At 39.8% G+C, this 21938-nt stretch overlaps 1 protein-coding gene across 4 annotated transcripts in view; it reads right to left on the minus strand.

Annotated features, from left to right (window-relative positions):
- Positions 1–401: 401 nt before the first annotated feature.
- LOC133002262 (uncharacterized) overlaps positions 402–21938 on the minus strand; it is a 28044-nt gene continuing 6507 nt past the window's right edge. For 3 of the 4 annotated variants that reach the window (XM_061072036.1, XM_061072037.1, XM_061072038.1), the window contains exons 4-7: positions 19186–19294; positions 11549–11668; positions 2931–3009; positions 402–865 (exon numbers count right to left, since the gene is read on the minus strand). In XM_061072036.1, the coding sequence (XP_060928019.1) occupies positions 774–865; positions 2931–3009; positions 11549–11668; positions 19186–19294 (400 nt within the window). In that variant the 3' untranslated portion in view covers positions 402–773. The remainder of the gene's footprint in view (positions 866–2930; positions 3010–11548; positions 11669–19185; positions 19295–21938) is intronic. The other variant, XM_061072039.1, reaches the window with a different exon arrangement.

Consider the following 21938-nt stretch of genomic DNA (forward strand, 5'->3'; position numbering starts at 1 on the left):
GTTGCTGTGATATTGTATTTTGCCCTGTTTTGCTTATCATTGGTTTAATATCAGCGGGGTTTTATTTAATTGCACCCAATTCACAATTTACTGTCAGATGCAAATTATTCCTAGATATAATACAATATTAATAAAATAATGAATATTTTTTCATTATTTTATGATGATGTTTGATGATGACTTTATTTGACACAATAAGGGGTAAATACAATAGAAATGGAAAGGTAAAATATTTTATAGAATGTAGAAAAATTGTTAGTTGGGGAATCAAAAGGAAAACAAGTCTTGGACCATTACCAAAGTAGTGGAACAAAACTACATGGCAGTTAACTTAGGTTACAATCCTTAAACATGACATATCTGCGTCAAAAGTAAAAACCAACAAGTGGTGATCAAACAGGTTGTATATGTGTCCATTTTATTTATCATTTCATATTTGCGAATCAGTTACTCAAATGCACTCAAGAACCAGGGGGTGACCTGGTTGTGCTGCTGCCCCAACATGCATGTCCTCCCCACTCTCTCTCTGCCCCCTTTCACAGCTAGCTCTTTATCCTTTCAAAATTAAAGGCCAGAAAATTTGCTAAAAAACTACCCATAAGAATCAAAACTTGTATACATACATGGAACAAACGTTTATTTAGTCAAAATTGTAATATGATGATATGTAACTGAGAATATATGAAGAGTCTGTTTAAATATAAATTCTAAATTTCTAAATTGTCATGGAATGTGTCTAGATATGATGGTCTCTGGTCCTCCTTCATATTCAGTCAATAGACACTGCAGTTGGCAGAGGAGCGTTGGGTACATTCAAAGTCACTGGTAACCTCTTTATAACCTCTGGCTTCAGTTAGACCACTTCCTGTTCAACAAAATATAGGAAAAAACTGTTAAGTTTACCGTCTGTCCAGAGATGAGCACAAGAACTGGCACAACTGAACAATAATGCACTAACCTTAAATCACACTTAAATACAGCAAACCATATTTTTGTAGCAAACATAAATGAGCAGATTATTTAAAAATGGTAACATGGGGGCAATTCCATCAAAGTGGCTAAACACTAATCCATGCTTACTTTGATAATTATGGTTTAAGTGAGAGATCCGTTCCATGACGCTTAAAAATTTGCTTCAGAGCCCACTCCTCCGTGCCAGGATTATGGTCTAGCTATGATTAGCTGTGTCTCAAAGAATTCCATGAGGGTGGAAACAAGTTGTTGAAAAAATAGTCACGCTCTTAATGTCTGATCAGAATAATAAAAAAGTATTGAAATAAAATGTTATACACATGAAAAAAATAAGTTTCTGTCGCAATCTGTCTGCCTTCCCTTGTTGATTATTAAAGGTTTCTTGGTAAATATAAATTTAAATTCTCCATAGAACTCTATGATTATTTGTCAAAACCACAAAAAAGCTGTAAAAAGGACACAGTACAGATTTTTTAGGAACTTATATCCTCTTTTCTAAAATTGATTATTCTGGGCTGCTTGCACAACAAGAGTAAGGTAAAACTACCAACAAAAATGTAGTAATGGTAGAGAATCTGAGAAGATATGTTAATGCCAATGTCAATTATATTTATAAAGCACATTTAAAACAACGACCAAAATGCTTCACAAGTGACAAACAACAACAAAAAGACAGTAAAACGTAATCCATGATGGTGCAAGTAGTTGCAACAAAAATTTGGTAAAATAATACAAATTAGATTAAATACAATATACGATAAGATAAATAAAATCAGCTGAGATGAAAACATACTCAACTCGAGGGGAACAGGTATTTTTAAGTAGTGATTTAAATTGTGATAAAGACAGAAGCCAGTGTAGAGATCGCAACATAGGTGTGATATGGTCTCTCTTTTTATTCCTAGTCAGGAGGCGAGCAGCAGCATTTTGGACTAGCTGCAGGCCTTTAAAGGAGGATTGGTGTAAGCCAGGGGTCGGCAAACCTTTACTATCAAAAGAGCCATTTTACCCCCTCTTCTACCAAATAAAATGTGTCTGGAGCCGCAAAACATATTTCATAACACAGCTTGTAAAGTTTTATATATAGTTATACTTTATATATATATATAAAAGCTATAGTTTGTTCGTACAGAACTATGCTTTTTCGCTCATTTCCAGCTTGGTACTTGTCTGGAAATGTCTATCAACATTATATTAGTCTTAGTTATAAAAAGCTACCTATGACTGCTGAGGAAATGTACTTTTCAAATGTAAAAGTCCTGTCAAAAAGAAGACTCTTACAGTGGAGTGAGTATTAGGAGCCAGTGGCCCAATAGTTAAGATTGTCCAAATATAAGTATATTTGAATGTCACCTGCAAAGCATTAGAATTAGAAATGGGCCTGAAGTTAGAGAGAACAGAAGGATCATGTTTTCTTTTTTTACAACAGCATGTTTAAAGGCAGCTGGGACACTACCAGAGAGAAGACAGTGTTTATCAATGACAGAAAACATGGGCCAACAGTGTAAAATACTTCCTTAAGAAGATTGGCAGGGATGATATCTGTCTACACTGAAAACTCCAAAATAAAGGTAATTTCCCCTGGCGAGTAATTCAACGTTACACAATAGCAGATGGGCTTCATGGTTGACAATTATAATCTGGGCTAAACTATTACTGCAAACTTGAATGTGAAACTGCATTTTTGAGATAGCGTACATGTATAGAACTGTGTAACTCCCCCGTTTGTTACCATTAGCAGAAGATGAAATGATTGTAAATATAATAATTCCTTGGTCCTTGAGTTTTGGTATCATAAGTCCTTAACCACCTGGGTGAATTGCTTGAATCCATCATTCTAGTGTCTTTTATAATCTCACTGGTAACTCCTCGTCCATTCTTTAGACCCCAAGCAAACTAATTAGCAAAAATTCCAAATTGTTAACAAAAGGCTGTGAGTGGCTTTCATCTAATCTTACCTTCAATGAGGTTGTAGAGGTTGCAGTAGTTGGTGCCATGGTCTTTAATGGCATACCAGGTCTCAGAGATGGACATGGCCTAGAGACAAATTTGTAACCGTATTACATAAATGACAAGGTTGGACGAAATCAAATATGGACAGAGAGTAATGAGAATAAGGACAGTTACCAAAACACCTTACAGTAAGAGAAACTGTTTGAATATTTGAGGATCATTTTACATAATAGAGTGATACATGACAAAAACAAATGGCATGGTCTCTGGTATCACAAAGTAAACATTTTATATATGGTTTATTACAATATCTTTTTTAATTAATTTTATAATAAGGGATGTATTAAATTGAGTGAAGATCTTAATACCATCTGTCTTACACTATAGCTTTGTTTTGACTGAAAGTGTCTGGAACATTTAGTCCCAGTGACTTTTTTAAGGAACTAAGTAGTGATGTGTCGGTCGTGAACGATTCGTTCACTATGAACGAATCCTTACAAGGACTCGGGAGTAACGAGTCCTCTCAATGAGAGATTCGTTCATTTTCTTGTGGCCGCGCATCGGGACTGTTCCATAGGCTCAGTCAAGGAAGCAGAAATGATTCGTTCACTTCCCTACTGGGTCTTCGGGTACGAGTCTTTGGATCATTTATCACGTGACCTGCATTGGCTCAGTAGAGGAGCGCTGGAGCTGTAGCGAGGGGCGTTCACTGTCTCCCGGAGAAATGAACACTCTGTGTTTTTAGTATAGAAAGACGTGAATTATATTCATTCACAAGTCATACAGACTGGTTTTGTTATTTTCACTTTACATTAACACTTACAGTTTAGTGCAGTGTAATTGTTTGCCGTGATAACTAAATGCCAGTATGATAATAAATGACAAGAGTGTTCATTTCTCCGGGAGACAGTGAACGTCCCTCGCTACATCTCCAGCGCTCCTCTACTGAGCCAATGCAGGTCGCGTGATAAATGATCCAAAGACTCGTACCCGAAGCAAGGTCGGGAAGTGAACGAATCATTTCTGCTTCCTTGACTGAGCCTATGGAACAGTCCCGTTGCGCAGCCGCCCCGCCCCCGCCCCCCCCCGATGAAATGAACGAGTGACTCGAAAAAAGATTCGTTCCTTTTACTGAACGAGATTCAAAATCCGGGTCGGTAAAAAGATCCGAACTAATAGATTACTGCATACAGTTGTCTGACAATGTTTGCTATCCGGTGGCAAAAAAAATGCTATATTAGTGTTTACCATGGAATTCAGTTAATCATAGTCCGTCTATACAATGGATTTATTCTATGGCAGCTTCATTCACTCTACGGATGATTGTGAACACACACAGACTGCTATTAAGTTCACAGGAAGGAAAGTTCTGCCTGCCTGCTGAGAATGTGTTTGTTTTAATGCTCACAATCACATCTTACCATAATTGGACAAGGAATAGGAGCTTGAGAGGTGGTTCTGAACTCTTAATGTAAATAAGTAGATTTTTCAGGTATCTGTAATTTACTTAAGTATTTATTTTCCTGACAACTTTTTACTTGTACTCCCTACATTTGAACACAAATACCTGTACTTTCTATTCCTTAAATTGTATAAAGTTAATTTCAGCTTTAAATTAACTTTATACAAAGTGCTATTATTATTTGCATATAGTCTAATCACCCCATTTGCTGGTTTTCTGTTTTTTTTTTCTTGTTCAGTGAGAGAAATCTAGTCTGTTTTGGGCATGAACAAGTGTACTGAAGTCAGGTTGAATATCTGAGGTGGATATGCAAAGGTCAGCTGACAGTTGATCATCAGTGAGAGAGGATCTGTATCTGGATTTGTTAGACTTCATCACAGAATATGTTTGTTCACATATGTAAGTAGATCCAAAGAGAACCAACATCTTCTGAGCATGCCTCCTCAAATATGGAAAGTTCTCCTCTTTGAGAGAAGACTAAAACTCCAGCAGTGATTCTGACTTAAAGTGCTCTGCCAGTAGTGTATCAGACTGCAGGTCAATGAGTTTGAGCTGAACATCACTGGGTGCATTATCCACACTGCATGTGAAGGGAGAAGAAATCATTTGCATTTTACTTTCAGCTGTTTAGAAGTCTTGAAATCTTCTTGAAAACTCACCATGCAGTGCCCCTTACATGGACGAGTACCTGCGAAGGTGATCAACTGATGGTGTGGCTTCTTTCAGTGTTGTGGTGTCTTTCATGTGGTTGAGAATGTTACCCTCCAACTGGCTTGAAAGAAACTGCAACTTTCTCATGAAAGCCTTCACCAGGCTGTAAATTTCATGTGCAAATAGGCCCTTGCCTTGCAGTTTGGTATTTAGCTCATTCATTAATGCAGTGACATCAACAGCAAATGCCAGATCTGCCATCCAGTCTGCACCTGAGAGATCTTGGATGTCCTTGCCTTTCTTTTCACGAAACTCTCTGATCTCTGGTCCCATAAGCACTTTGGCCAGACTGAGCCATCTGACAGCTGTGTGGTAGCCTTTGTCACCATGTTCAGTCTCATGCTCCTCCAAAAGTGCAACAAACTGTCTGTTATTCAATGCTCTTGCCCTGATAAAGTTAACTAATTAAGTTACAACATCAGTAACATGATACATTTTTAGCACTGACTTACACAACTCCTCCTGATGTATAATACAATGCAAGAATAGCAATTTAATTGCTTGGTTAATTTCCCTCACTTTATCTTGCATCCGCTTCAGAAGTCCGACTTTTTTCCCTGTCAGATTTGGACAACCATCGGTTGTAACACCTGCCAGTTTGTCCCATTTGAGTCCCAGCTTGTCCAAGCATGCAGTTACTTCCGTGAACAAATCACTCCCAGTCGTCGTCCCCTTTATTAACCGCATTGCTGCCAGATCCTCTGAATCTCAAAGTCTTTCGTCATCCCACGTACAAAGATGAGTAACTTGGCTTTGTCGCGGACATCACAGCTCTCATCCAGAGCCAAGGAGAAAAAGTCAAAATCTACTACTTTCTTTTGCAGCTGAAGCTCGAGATTTCCCGCGATGTCCTCGATCCTTCTCGTAACGGTTCATCTAGAGAGGGACACATTCTCAAATGCCTCTTTCTTCTCAGGGCATATTAGTGCAGCAGAGTCCACCAAACACTCTTTGATAAACCCCCCATCAGAGAATGGCTTACTATTTATTTCGTGGGATATCACAAAGCTGGTCTTGACAGCTCCATCCCTGGATGTGGAAAGCTTGGTAAAAAAAAACCTTGTTGCTTCTGCAGCTTAGCTAGCAGAGCTTCCAATGTTCGTGCACGTTCTTCATCGGTCAAGTTTCTGTATTTCTCTCCTTGCTTTGGCTCGTAATGGCGATTCTAATTGTAATCCTTAAAAACAGCGATCTTTTCTCCACACTACGCACACGGCTTTCCTTTTGACTTCAGTAAATAAATACTTAGCAGTCCATGTCTCGTTAAAAGCTCTACATTGTTTATCGATCTTTCTTTTTTTAACGTGGGCTGACGTTTTTGCGGACTAACAGCTAACTCACATCTCTCCTAAACTCCGTTTGCCAACACATCATCCCCTCGCGTGCATTCAGAATGTACGACAGGTAAAAATGTTTGTTTTTTAAAAGGCGCCTTCAAAATACAAGAAATGTAGTTGTATTCTGTGCATGATGTTCACTTATTTACATGTGATTCCTAATATTCTGTTGACCTCACGCAGGCCAGTCACGGACAGAGGGCCGGATGCGGCCCGGGCACCGTACAATCCCCAGGTCTGCTCTAGATAGTCAAGCTTGATCGTCTTCTCGGCGCACCGCCAGGGCCCTGACCGACTCCAGCGGGGCTGATCCGAGGAACTCACTAAACCATCCAATCGGCAGTAGCGACGGGCAGCGTTTACAAAGGGCATGGACGTAATCGGCGCAAGCTCATTCCCCATCCATTTACTCCCTGTAAAAAAATATCTAGGTGCATATGCAGGAACTTGGTTCAGTTCAGTCTTTATTATTCTGTCTGAAATTAGGCTTGCAGCAAAACTAGACTGTGTCCAGTTATTGTTTTTTCCACCTCTGCCCATCTTCACCAGCTCCCAACTGCACTGTCATAAATGTAGCTGCTAAGAGCGCAACATAAGCTTCTATCATAAAAGTCAAAGTATTAACCAAGTTTCACGTAATCCTGAAAACCGGTTGTATACATGTCAACACTATATTTCAGAGCAGTAATGATTGACTGTATTTTTTTTTAATATTCTGTATTCTTTGACAGTTGTTTTCAAAATCGAATCTCAAATCGAAAAGTCTTATACCACTCTGAAGGAAGGCCATCCGGACCAGGTGACTTATAAGCTTTGAGCTTAGAGATAGCACTTTTCAGTTCTTTCTCAGTTACCACTGCTGTCAATATCTGATTTTGTTCTTCGGGTAGAAGAGGCAGATTGACTGAATTATATTTTGATATATATATGATATTTGCCAATTTGTTGCTCGATCTCTAGATGTGGTTGTGTATACAAAGATTGATAGTGTGGCAGGACAAGGAAAGGCAGAGACGCAGGTACTGCTTACTGTTGTTTAATCAGTAGTCAGGAAGAACAGGCACATGTTCCCCATACGGGAAGTATATATAGCTACAGACTTTACATTTCCCATCGACCCACTGGGTGAGAGGACACACCCATGAGTGCACGCCACAATAGTACTTTTTAAACGCTCTTTGTATTTCATCTTGTTTATAGTGTATAGATTTAGAAACCGGGTCCCTTATTTTGTATATAGTTCTGTCTGCTTGTTGTTTCTGCAGTTTTCTCGACAGAAGTTTTGCTGATTTTGGGCTGACAATATTGATAATATTTCTGTTTTGTAAATATCATTTTTTTTTTCAATTTCCACTGATTGTTATATATTTATTTCGTTTCTTTCTCTATTTTTATCAGCACATTAGTTTTTTGTTTTCATATGCTGTGTCTGAAGATCTTTTAATTCTTTATTAAGGTTTATTAGTCTTAATTGTTTTTGTTTCTTTTCATGGGCACAGAAAAAAAAGGGGCTCCTGTTGGTCCGGAGCAGCGGAGGACCTCACCACCGTGACTGGAAACCATTGTGAGGCCGTGTCCCTCGTCGCTTCTGCAGCATCCTGGAATAGCCGGGTGCTATTCTCGTAGAAGACCCGCATCCTTGCGGGGTACAGTGTCTGGAACTTCATTTGTTTTTCTTTCAGGACTTTCTTGGCTTTGGTGTATTCACTGCGTTTCTTAAACACCTCGTGGGGGAAGTCATGGTCAACGTATAAGCGATTATTGTTGAAAAGCACTTGTTTTTTCTGCCATGCTCTTCGGAGCACATCTTCCTTTATCCCGTAGCTCCCGAACTTGACCACTATTGATCTGGTGTTGGGACATGGTTTTTGTGCAAAAAGCAGGCCTCTCTTTCAGCCTAAATACGTGGACAAAACCTGAAAGCACATGTTCTTTGTCTTGAGAAAGCCCATGTGCTGGAGCGAACTCAATCTCCCAAGAAGCCACAGGTTCCATTGTTCTGAGACATTAAAGGAACTCAGTCTCCCAGGGGGCCACAGGCTCCTTCTGCTCTGGGCATCTTCACACATAGGTGCGAAGTTCTACCAGGATCAACTCCAATTTGTCACTCTGGTCCCATGACCTGGGGGCAATCAGCTCTATAAAAGACCAAGGCTCCCCCAACTCTCTCTCTTCTCCTCAACTCTCTTTCTCCACCGACCACCACTGAGGACAGCAGGCTGTCCAGCCTTTCCTCCTGCATCGGCGAGGGGGGAAACTGGATTCCTCCAGCTCAAATCTTCTCTATCCAACAACCGGAGGGCAAAGGTCGAGCTGCCCAGCTCATCTTCTCAAAGAAACCTCCATGCATCTCAAGCTCTTCCAATCTCCTTGCAGAGTTTCGATATCCTGCAGGTAAGGAATTCAACAAGCAAGAGCATCACAGCTCAACAGAACCGCGGAAGCAGAGACCACACGAACCAGAGACTTCAAAAGCCAGGACGAACGGCGAACCGCACAGCAACTTTCTCCCTGTTCAAGGACTGGTAACATACTGGGCTTAATAATTATACTACGCTAAGCAAGACTGTTTATTTGATTCTGTGTGGTGTTTTTAAAGTTTGATATAAGTGGTGTTATTGTGGTTACAAGTAAAATGAAAGTTAAATGTTAGATACGCTCCTCACAGGATTTCTCTGACCCTTTCAGATATCTGTTTAACATCCACACAGACACGCAAATCTCCTCACCTCATTAGCTCAGACCCCATTGCATGTCGTAAAATCACTTCTGCAGAAGAAAGGGGGTGCTATCTTAGGGGGTCAAACCACCATTTTGAAAACATGCTGAAGAAGGTGTGAACTTTTGGTCAACATCCATTCTGAAAGCACCCTAATTTACATACACACTCACACACACATCTTTGTTAGTAACTTGTGTTTTGATACTTAATTATGTCATAATAAATGTTTTCTTTTAAACTTGTCCTTTCATTAATGTTGCATAAGTGAAGTTTGCCAACCGTTACACTGTCAAGAACTCTATAAACCTTAACTGTTCATAATATAATCTTTATTAGTAAATATTAAGATTTCCAATTGAACTAGATCTAAATGAGACTGATCTTAATCAATAAATTGGCTATCTTTTCCCTTCTGTGAAGGGTGGTGCCCCGCGAGAACTTAAACAAACTAAAGTTATGATTTAATATTAATATTTTAAATAATGTTTTATATTTTATTTTGATAACCAAATTAATTGAACGCCTAAAGGCACACCAGCTTATGGTATCCCTCCTAACCATAATTGCACAACACTGGGTTTTGGCTACCGGCTGCTCGGCTTTGGAGCCAGAGCTCGGTGAGCCCGTTCTATCCTGAGGTCTCTATCACGGTGCAGGTCGAGTGCGTCTTTCAGCAGGTTATCCAGAAAACCAGCCATGTCGGTGCCATCTCTGTCTTCGAGTAAACCGTAAATCCTTAAGTTATCCCTGGGTGCCCACCCCTCCTGGTCTATCAGGCTTGCTTCCAGGGATGACCTCGGGAAGCCTGAAACCTAATGCATTTCAGGGGTCTTTGTTTTGTAAATGAAGCCAGGATGTCCCCCACTCTAATGAAACACCAAAGAAGATAATGAAAACTATGGGGTTATGCGTTATAAGAACACAACTCTCATGTGTGTTCTTCGCTCATTGTACAGCCGTGGCCGAAAGTTTTGAGAATTAGTATTGGTTTTCACAAAGTGTGTTGCTTCAGTGTTTTCAGATCTTTTTATCAGATGTTACTGTGGTATACTGAAGTATAATTACCAGCATTTCATAAGTGTCAAAGGATTTTATTGACAATTACATTAAGTTTATGCAAAGAGTCAATATTTGCAGTGTTGAACCTTCTTTTTCAAGACCCCTGCAATTCACCCTGGCATGCTGTCAATTAACTTCTGGGCCACATCCTGATAGATGGCAGCTCATTCTTGCATAATCAATGTTTGGATTTTGTCAGAATATGTGGGTTTTTGTTTGTCCATCCGCTTCTTGAGGATTGACCACAAATTCTCAATGGGATTAAGGTCTGGGGAGTTTCCTAGCCATGGACCCAAAATTTCTATGTTTTGTTCCCGAGCCACTTAGTTATCACTTTCGCTTGATGGCAAGTTGCTCCTACGTGCTGGAAAAGGCATTGTTCCTCACCAAACTGTTCTTGGATGGTTGGGAGAAGTGGCTGTCGGAGGATGTTTTGGTACCATTCTTTATTCATGGATGTGTTCTTTGGCAAATTGTTAGTGAGCCCACTCCCTTGGCTGAGAAGCAACCCCACACATGAATGGTCTCAGGATGCTTTACTGTTGGCACGACACAGGACTGATGGTAGCGCTCACCTTTTCTTCTCCAGACAAGCTTTTTTCCAGATGCCCCAAACAATTGGTAAGGGGATTCATCAGAAAAAATGACTTTAACCCAACATTCTCAGGCTTGTTAAACTGCCAGAAACTGGAAGCCTGCGTCAAATCCTGGCAGTTCCTGTCAGTTTTCTGTGCTGCCTGCAGATTCCTGTGAACCGCCATTAACCTGAAATTACACCGAAATTTGCAGCGACAGTAACTGACACAAATTATTTTCATGCAATGCAAAGTCTGCCACACTATACCTTCTGTGTGTTTCTGTGCGTTGTTAATTCATGTGAATTCCTCTTAATCAATACTTTTGTCTCTTCTGTTGCTTTTCTTGCTCTCAAACTACATTGCCCATAATACATGACTAGTGGGCGTGGTGTAGAGTCGCATGACGGACACAGGAAATGGCGTATTTCTACTTCCCACAGTGCACAAAATGCACACAACACTGAGTCGTTTCGCCCAAATCGTGTCAGCTTGTTGCCACAACATGCCAGCTGACCCCGACATGCACAGGTGTGAGGGCCCACAAGTGCTAGCAGCCCTAGTGTTAGTTATATTTTTTCACTGTTTACCCTTGAAACCCCATAAGTGTTTATTGGACTCAAACACTCCAGCCCTCCATCAGAAGAGTGGTGAAGCAGAGTGAATTTTAATTTTTAAAATGTATCCCTTAAGTTACTAAATCATGTTTGAAATACTAACGTACATATATATGAAACAGAGCAGAGTGAACACCTACCGAAACATGACAGCAAGTGAAGAAATAAGAGTGGCCCAGCCGGAAGTTGATATCGTCCACATACCTCTTAAAAGGACTGGTGTGCTTGGCCGCTATGAAGTGGTCAGAGGCAGACTGCAGCTAGAGAGACAAAACAATATTTGATTAAAAGCCAACTCATAAACTACTTAAAAGGTTGTGTCTATAATTTGGTGACATCTAGTCAGTGCCGCTGCTAGCCATATTGGTGCCCTAAGCATAACTCCTTTATGATGCCCCCCGAGAAAAAAACGTTTGTCTCTGCCAGTTTAACATTTTATTAAAATGAAAAAGGAAAATCTACTTTGTAAACACAGTACACAGAACAGCCAAACATACATACACACAAGTATTGGGATGTGCAAAATCTTCGTAGAAATTAAATAGTCGTCCATAAATACAAACTTAAAAGCAGAAGTAAACAAGTTAGCAATCTTCTTCAATAAAGCAAAGATTTAGAAGTAGATAATTCACACAATTTTACTTTACTTTGTAAACACGCTATGTAGAACAGCTAAAACACACACATTCAAGTACTGAGAAAATCTTCACAGCTTTGCTTTGTTGCGAATAAACAAGCCAACTTCTCATGATTTTCTCTCCATTTGAGAGTATTTTGAATTGTAGGCTACTATGAAACGCCCTGCCATCTAGTCCCCTTGGAAAATTAAAATCTGATGGGATTTTAAATGGACCTCTTCGTACTATTTCAACACGATCCGCGTCTAAAACTTGTGGTGGCCAAAGAGCAGGATCAGTTGGAGGGGGCACACAGGTCTCTACATTGTCACCTGCTGATGGACTCTCAATGACAGGACTTGTGCTTTCAGAGCACCATCTTAACTTTTTTTTTGAGTAATTAAATATAAATTAAATATATCTCTTGTTCTGCCTGTTTTGTGATATACATGCCTAAAAGGTGCCTAATATTTCTATACTGAAATAATATCGGCATTATAATTGTAAGCTATTTTATTTAATGACTTTATTGTTGAGGGTTGATTTGTATTTCCTGTTCTAAGCGGGTTGTTGGTAGAGATGAGCAGGATACTCGGCTGAAACGAGTATCCGGTACGGATAAAGAACTTTTGCTGAGCACGAGTATTATGAGTCAATATCTGTGCACGGACTGAATGAAAATCCTCACACAGCGTCACAGCGCTGCTCCCCTTCACACACCGTTCTGCTCACTCACTCACAGAACAGCTCTCTGTCACTCAGTCACTCAGGTTCGCGGGTCTTTTCCGTTAACGTTTAGGGTTTCTTCAGCTTGAAGTTTGTTTTTATTTCAGTTTGTACTTACTTATTAACCAGTAGAGTTCTGTTAAACGTGGGTTCGTTCAGACGTGGTGCTGGTAGAAAGCGACTCGCGTTGCGTCTCTGCCTGTCGGAGATTTTTTTTTTTTTTTTTCGCTGCATCGCTCTTGTTCACATGAATGTGATTATACCGTGTTTGTTTTAATTATCTTCATCCGAAGCAGGAGAGACCCGCGTCTCCTGTCAATTTTGTCCCCGGGAAACACAGTCTCCCCGCCCCCCCCCCCCCCCCCCCCCCACACACACACCACACACCACACACACACACACACACACACACACACACACACACACACACACACACGGTGTGGAAATAAATTAAAAAAAATAAAAATAAAAAAATCATAGAAAAATTTCAAACTTAAAAAAGAAAGGGTTAGGGTTAGTATGTTGAGTATGAAAACACTTATTACATTTCACTTCATAATTGCAACAGCATGTGTTGTATTCATTGTTGCAAAACTTGTTCTGTAAATAGTTCGTTTGCTATTGTGATCAAAATCACAAATCACACCCACTTCCGGGTTAGGTTAGGTTAGGTTAGTTTATTGGTCTCCACCAGGGAGAAATTTGTCGTGAAGACAGGGAACATGTTGCATACATAAAAACACATACAGTACAAAAAGAACATCAAGTTAAAAGTCTGGTGGAGTAAACAGACCACTGGACAATCCTGCACATGCAGCAAGCCGACGTGAACGCATTCACATGCTTCCACACCGCTACTCTAACTGTAATCATAAATATACATTCATATCAGCATCACATAACCTCAAGCATACATTAATCCGTTCACTCACATACAGTATGTCCATAGTTTGACTCATAATACATTCATTTCCATATACACATAGCCTATGTTCGTATACATATACAGAAACATTGCAATCATTTCCTGCTGTTGAGAAGTTTGGTTGATACAGGCACAAAGGAATGTTTGTATCGATTGTGCCTCTATTGTATCGATGTTTGTATCGATTGTGTATCGATTGTGTCGATTGGGAAGCCTATATCTCCTTCCAGAGTTCAGGAGAGTATATTCACTATTCAGCACATGAGAACTATCTGTTAAAATGGCATTTGCCTGTCTGATCGTCGCCTGCTCAAAAAGGTCCTGTGGATTTAGGGGGGGTGTTATTCCCATAATCTTGCCAGCAGTTTTGACAAGGCTTGAGATTTCAGCTCTAGATTTAACAGATAGGTTACCAAACCAGCTGGTGATACCATAGCGGAGTATTGACTCAATTGCTGCTCTATAAAAAATTAGCATAATATTTTTGCAAACTCCAAATACTCTGAGCCTACGTAGGAAATGGAGACGTTGGTGAATTTTGGCACAAACATTGGCCACCTGTGTGCCCCATCTCAAATCGCTGTCAACATGGACACCAAGGTACCTGAATGTTTTGACCTGCACAATGTCCTGGCCATGGACAGCTACAGGGCTCTGGTCTCCCATTGATCTAGGATCCAACAACATCTCAACAGTTTTAGTTGTATTAATGAGCAGCGAGTGGGCATCACACCAGTTGACAAACTTGTCAACCGCAAGTTGATGAACACTCAAATTAGTATGTTTGGTGAGCAGGCTAAGTATGACAGTGTCATCAGAAAATTTTACTGTGAATTGATTTGGCTCAGAACTGACACAGTCGTTGGTATACAACGTGTACAGAAAAGGTGAACTAACACACCCCTGGGGGGCACCAGTGCTGCATACAGCCAGATCAGACAAAGCTGAGTTAAACTTAACCTTCTGTGGCCTATTCGATAAAAAAGAATACTACCACCGAATTAAGAAAGGATTGACATTTAGCTGAACTAATTTCTTCAAAAGAATGTGTGGTTGAATGAGATTAAAAGCGGAACTAAAATCAACAAAAAGAAGTCTAGCATATCCAGCTGGATTTTCTAGGTGCTTCAGAACAAGATGCATTACAGTCGCTATGGCATCACTTGTGCTGCGGTTTTTGGTGTAGGCAAATTGATATTTATCAAGCGCTGGTTGCACAGCTGTTCGAAGCTTCTCTATCATGATCTTCTCTAATGATTTAAAAACATTTGAGGTGATGGCCACCGGCCGGTAATCATTGTCCTCCTGGGGACTGATCTTTTTAGGTATGGGTAGTATAATAGATTTTTTCCATAGTCTTGGCACTGTATAAGTGTCCATGGAAAACTGGAATAGTTTCACCCAGACCGGGGACAGTTCCTCGGCAAAAGATTTCAAAATAAAAGCTGACAGGCCGTCTGGACCTGTTGCCTTTTTAATCTGAATAGTTTTAAAAGTTTTAATGACTGTTTCCAGATCAATTACAATCCTATCCACATTTAAATCACAAATCACAGATTCTAAAACATCGGCACAATCTGCACTGTTATCAACATTAAAACGCATATAAAAATTGTTCAGTTCATTTGCCCTGGTCATTTCGTTATGAGCAAACAGAGGTTTCTTTTTCGCGTCCATGTTCGTCATATGTCTAATTGAGTCCCAAAGTTTCTTAGTATTGCATTCCGCCAAGTTTTGCTCTGCCCGTTCTTTATGTTGATGGCGCGCTGCTGTTATCTTCAGATTTAGGTCCTTTTGGGCCGCTCGGACCGCCGCTTTATCCCCCAACTTGAAAGCGCCTTTTTTCCTTTTAATACAGTCCATAATGTCAGGGGTAAAATAAGATTTATTGTTGGGATACCGTTTAATTGTCTTTGTGGGTATGACAGACTCAATGCAAAAATTGTAATGTAATCAGTAGTTGCTTCTGTAGCACTGTCTATGTCCATATCCTTGAGAAAGATATCCCAATCCGTACAAAGGAAGCATCCCTTCAGCTCCTCCAATTTATCATTAGTCCATACCTTCACCGTCTGAGTGACCGGTTTGGTAGATTTAAAAACAGACCGATATGTGGGAAGCAGCTGAATTACGTTATGGTCTGAGTTTTTAAGTGGAGGTCTGGCTCTGGCAGTATATGCATCTTTAATATTCCCATAACATTTGTCCAGTATATTATTATTCCTGGTGCTGCACTTCACATATTGGTCAAATCCTGGCAGCGTTTTATTTAAGCTGCAATGATTGAAATCCCCAAGTATCATCATTGGGGCATCAGGCTTGCTTTCTAGATGACGGTGAACACAGTCTGCGATTAGATTTGCTGCCCTGCCCGCATTACCGCTGGGTGGGACATAGACAACGCACACAAACAAATTGGTAAATTCCCGGGGGAGATAGTGTGGCCGCAAGGTGACACACAAAAGCTCTAAATCGGGGGTGCATATTCTGTCCCTCACTGCAAGGTTTCGGCACCATCTGTCATTGATGTAGATACACACGCCCCCTCCGCGGAGTTTACCTGAGTTTGCGTCTCTGTCCAAACGTACATGGGAAAACCCCTCAATCTGAATAAAATTGTCCGGAACATCCTTACCGAACCAAGTCTCCGTAAAAGCCATAATGCCCGACTCCCGATATTCATAGCAGGCTCCCACCTGTTGACGCAGATCATCCATTTTATTTTTAAGGGAGCGGGGATTGCATAGGAGCATTGGCGGTAGCGGTAGCTTGGTGGCTGATTGTATGCGCCGTCTAATGCCGCCTCTCCTGCCACGCTTCGCCGATACTTTCCCCCCTGGTGTCGGCACAGTCCGCCAGGGACATCCTGCAGAAGACCAGGCGATGGTAGTGCGCCGCTCTCCCGCAGTCCCAGCAGCTCTAAACAGCTGTATGTCCTCAGGCCGCTGTTATTGATAGGATCCTCCGCCATGCATTGGGTGACGGGTCCGGCCAGGATCATCCACGCCAACACCAGTGCCTTAATTCCTCGCCAATTCACTCCACGTACACGCATCATACAGCTCAAAGCATGAGCTGTCATCTCCAATAAATCTGCGCATTTAATCCACCGAAGCCAGACATTAAACGGGGACATGACAAACAAACAAAGGACATGCAACAGGAGCCCTTCTCCATGTCGCCAGCAGAGCAGCGCCATGGCATAGACTGTGGGATACAGAGCCATGAAGTCATGGAACCTACTACCAATAGAAATTATAAACGTGGATAAGGTTGCAAAATTCCGGGAATATTCAAAGTTGGAAACTTTCCATGGGAATTAACGGGAATATATGGGAATATACGGGAAATGTACTAATGTAATGTAATAAATGTAAAATGTAATAAACTGGAAATGTTGTGGGTTATTTATACTAACTGTATTAACCTTGTCATATACAGACAAATATAAACATTTTGTTTTGTCATAGGCTGGTTTGAGCCCTGAGGAAACGTTGGGCACTTGACTATATGCTTTTGCATCGTTGTGTCATTCTTAACATAGGTCTTTGCACAGTATTTGCAATTGACACAGCCTTTCCTTCTACATTGGATGGGGTTAAATGTCTCATCACGAGATAGTGCACGTGGCATTGTTCTGTAGAATAAGATGAGAAAAAAGTATGTAAAAAAACACTAATGCAATGCCAGAAATATAAATAGTTAGCCAAACAATTGGAATGTGTAGAAATATTTAATAATTGATGGATAAATGTATGGAAATAGGCTAGATGAACAGATGAACAATCCTCAATCAGCACGCTAATATATTTTCCCCAGTAATATCATGGAAACTTACCTGACTAGTCCTTCACTACAGCAGGCCTCAGTAGCCCTGCTGTAGTGTGCTGGATGCTGGGAGTTATCTGTGCATGTGATGGAAGAATGCACAGTGGAGGGTTGAAATTCAATGTGCAGTGTGTGCTGCATTCCATACATCTTTAAAATAGAGTTTTGAATGATGTTTTTATTGCTCAGCGTTTTATTTGCGTATTTTTTTTTTTTTCAAAATTCCCGAGCTTAACTTCCCATGGAAAGTTTCTGGAAAGTTTCCGGAAATTTACCGGAAACTTACCGCCCCTTTGCAGCCCTAAACGTATGTTCAAAAAGAAAATAATGAAACACTTGGGTACAGCATACTTCTGACACTAGATGGTGATGTACTGTACATAAATGTGTAGCATTCTCTTACATGGTTTGCAGTTTTCGCTTCTATGTAATTGGATATATCAGTGTTTTATATCATGACAAAGGTAAAATTGCATGACCACCAAGTTCATTTTTGATATCTGTAATGTAAAATTGTATGATCATTATTTTTATGTATTTTAACTTTTGATATTTGTAATGTAACGTATGTTTTAAATGTTTGATATCTGTATGTATGTTTTAAATGTGGACCCCACTAAAAGTAGCTCTGTCTTAGGGTAGAGCTAATGGGGATCATTCTAAATAAAATAAAAAAATAAGGAATAGCCACACTTTCAGCAATATCCCCCGCCTGTTGAATGTTATTCACTCCCCTGTGTCTGGAGAGACCCCAGAGACGGTTCTCTCTCTAGATGCAGGAAAGGCATTTGATAGGGTGCAATAGCCATATCTTTTCAGGATTTTGAAACAAGTTTGGTTTTGGTCCTCAATTTGTGGTATGAGTAAAACTTACTGTGGGTGTGTGTATGTTTTTTCTTGTTACATTTGTTTCTTTTTTTTTAATTCTTTCTTAAAAACAATATCATCCTGTAAATTGTTAACTATTTTTAGACTTCTTGAGTTATTAATATTGCAATGTACTTTCTGCATTGAGGCAGTGTGATCTGTTTTTGGGTGGGATCATTTTCTTACTCAACATATTATCCCAGCAGGTTCAACAGATTTCAGCTTTAGGTTTTTCCAGCAGATGGCAGTATGACAGCAGGGGAGAAGAGAAAGCAAGGGTGGAGCATTTCAATTCTAGTTCTATTATTTACCCCATTAGCATTTTACACAGCACAAACATGTACTTAACACAACTTAACTTGCTAGCACTTTGTGCAGGCGTCCAGCTTTTTGTCTCAGGTCACTTTTAAACCTGAGGATCAACACTCAGCTAACAGCTCTCAGGTGCGCTGATTGATCCTCTGGTATAGGTGGAGGTGCTGTCCCAGCCACCTCCATGCCCACACTATAATTTATTATCACCATTATTATTACTACAAGTATTGGCTGGTGCTGATATAGTACTGCAACTTTGAAGTAAGTATCACTATTACAATCAGTGTGAAAGTTTATACCTACAACAACCATTCCTGCCCCCTGGTCCCGCTTGTGATCTGGCTCTATACATAACATCCATATTTTTTCTGTTTGAGTCTGGACCAATGTAGTACATGGACCAATATACGGACTTTTCAATCCATAGAGCCATGCCACAGGCAGGTAAAAAGTATGTGCAGGTTTACATTGTTGATTTCAGATAAAAAGGCACACACACCTTGTACAGACACCTCTGTCCTCCCATAGTACAGCCTTCCATGGTTCTCCACTTCTTAATCTGTGAGACAAGCGATTTACTTACCACTTGACATGGTATTCCAAAGTACCTGCATGAAAAAAGTACAAACATTGAAGATTCACGCAAGTCATCTGATTTTCTTGACTAGAAATAATTCCATAAGGTAGTCGTGAGTGTGACGGTATGACCATTTTCTGTTGCATTTATTATGAATAAAGGGATAACGTTACATTTTATTAAGTTTAAAATAGGTTTATAGCAGACTGTATATTAGTTTCAACATGACTTACCTGTTTTATTCATTTTATAGCCCCATGGAATAACACAACTAGAATTCTATGCAGTAAAGTGCATACCTATGCCATGAAAACACAACAAAATTGTAGAACCAGATTTTTATTTAGAGCCGCACTAAATTTTAAACAATCATATATATCAGACTAAATATGCCCGTTTAAAAAAAAATCAAGATCCATGCATTTTTCTCTGGCAAATTGTTGAATGTACCAAAAAGGCCTAACCTTCCAATGTCAGGGAAGTTAATACAAAATTACTGGATCCGCTATACATGCAAAACTTTCATGGTTTTCAACATTAGCACATGCCCCACCTTCCATCAAATTTCAATTTAAGTGGTTAATTCATTTTTTTATAATCTTGCTGAAAGACAAACAGCGGACGTAAAGATCAGATACTAGAAAAGCAAATTTATCGCATTTCATTTTATCATGTTTCAGCCCTCACATGCAAAGTAATTGTTGCATTTGTGGCAACAAATATTCTAGGCTTCCACTTTACCGAAGTGTAACCACGCTTGAACATTTATTTCACTTCTCCACTGTAACTAAGAACTCAGTTTTTGTGTAAGGGATGTGTATCTTTGCATGTGCATGTGAGTGAGAGCGCAGCCCTTCCTCTTGTCTCAAGTCAGAGAAGGTTTGAGAAAGAGAATGGATTGAGAATGGCGAAATGCTTCAAAGATTAATTTCATATCAGAAATGGAGTTGTAATGATAAATGTGCAAGATAATGTAGTAGTAGTAATAATAAGTAGGAAATATATTTTTGGGATTTATAAGTAGCTGAGCTTATTTATACTACAGTCTTTAATAATCTATCCCGTGATCTGGTATCCCCAATCCCGCGGCACCCTTCAGCATTTTGCGCCTGAAACAACCCTCTATGCTGCCTATGCCATGGGCCGTTCCTGAGCAACACTGATGGAATGATGCATAACAGAACACTCACCAAAGCTTGCTCTTACAAAATAGGCATTAGTGTTAAATATAAACTGAGGAACCTCATGGAGAAAGTATCTATCAAAACCTCACCCATAAGGGGAAATAAAGAAATTCTTAACTAGTAAATTAATTTCCTTCTATAATACAAAAGAAGACTGAAGATAAAATGTTTATTCTTGAATACATTTAATAAATAATTGAAATGGCTTTTAGTGTCACTGTGACTGGTAATCCCCAACGTTTCCCTGCATTAATTGTGTGCAGATATATGCAATATTAAGCAAAGCAAAAATATCAAATGTTATGTACAGTACATAAAATATATAATCCATCTTTAGTAACATATGTAGACAAGAAATATACCATACCAATTTACTTTGCACTGGGCATGGAGAGGTCCGGCAGAGCAAAACTCGGAGGCCCCAACAAACAAGAGAACTGAAAGGAGCAAGTGAGCTGGATGCATTCTTCTCTAAACCGCCTCAACGAAGCTCAGTCTATACTTAATACACTGATATCTGCTCCAGTTGACTAAAGGACATAAAAAGGGCATTAGGCCAAAAAAAACACATGATGATCATGTGCTTTCCTTGAACGGATTCAGCCTAAATTCAATTTACTTATTAGGATGATCCAATAAAAAAGGGTGCATTTGATATACAGAGACACCTAGAGGCTGTCTGTGATAGACCAGAAAAAACACCCACCACTTTTTGCCCCTCATAAATCATATGTTCCGCAAACGTCTTTAAAACTTGTGTCAGAGTAATGAAACATTCAATGCACTAGTCATTTAGCATATTGTCTCAAAAGAATATACAGCTTTATTTCTGCTTGGTTGTTCAACGATCTTAACAGTTCTGTTTCAACAATAGTTGATATGTTATACCTTATCTCACATTTTTATCTTGGCAACTGGAAGGAGTAACAGCAGAATCTACAAATGCATGCAGTCAGATGCTACACCGGCGGTTCATGCAATTTTAAATATTGAATGTTTTTGATTTCAAGCACCGGTTAATTTTGTTGACCCTTATGAGGGCACCACAGTTGTTTTCTACCACAAGGATTCATATTTGTAATTATTCTCTTCTTCTATATATCTCTGCTCACCATTAACTATGTGGTCTTATATAACTCGTCAGTGCTGAAGGTTATGTCGAAGATAATACACACTTTTTAGTAATTAAGATGTAGTGATGAATCACCCTTCTGATACTTACAGTAACCTCTCCTACTTTAATCACTCATAACTGTCTGTCTGAACGCAGCTCCCGTGTCCTCTTTGTCAGTCCACTGCCTCCAGTATAACAGTATATACTTAACAGCTTCAATGTCCCTGATTCATCTATTGTGATTATAATGGAAATGTCGTCATTTGTGCATGTGATATTGCATGAGCAGACGTGTGTGTGGAAGATTGACAAAATTGTTTATCTGAAAAGGCAACTTTAGGTCTGTGGTAATTGCTCAAAAATGTTAACTTGCCTCT

The sequence above is a fragment of the Limanda limanda genome, chromosome 5 (genome assembly GCF_963576545.1).
Source record: "Limanda limanda chromosome 5, fLimLim1.1, whole genome shotgun sequence".
In the NCBI taxonomy this organism is placed as follows: domain Eukaryota; kingdom Metazoa; phylum Chordata; class Actinopteri; order Pleuronectiformes; family Pleuronectidae; genus Limanda; species Limanda limanda.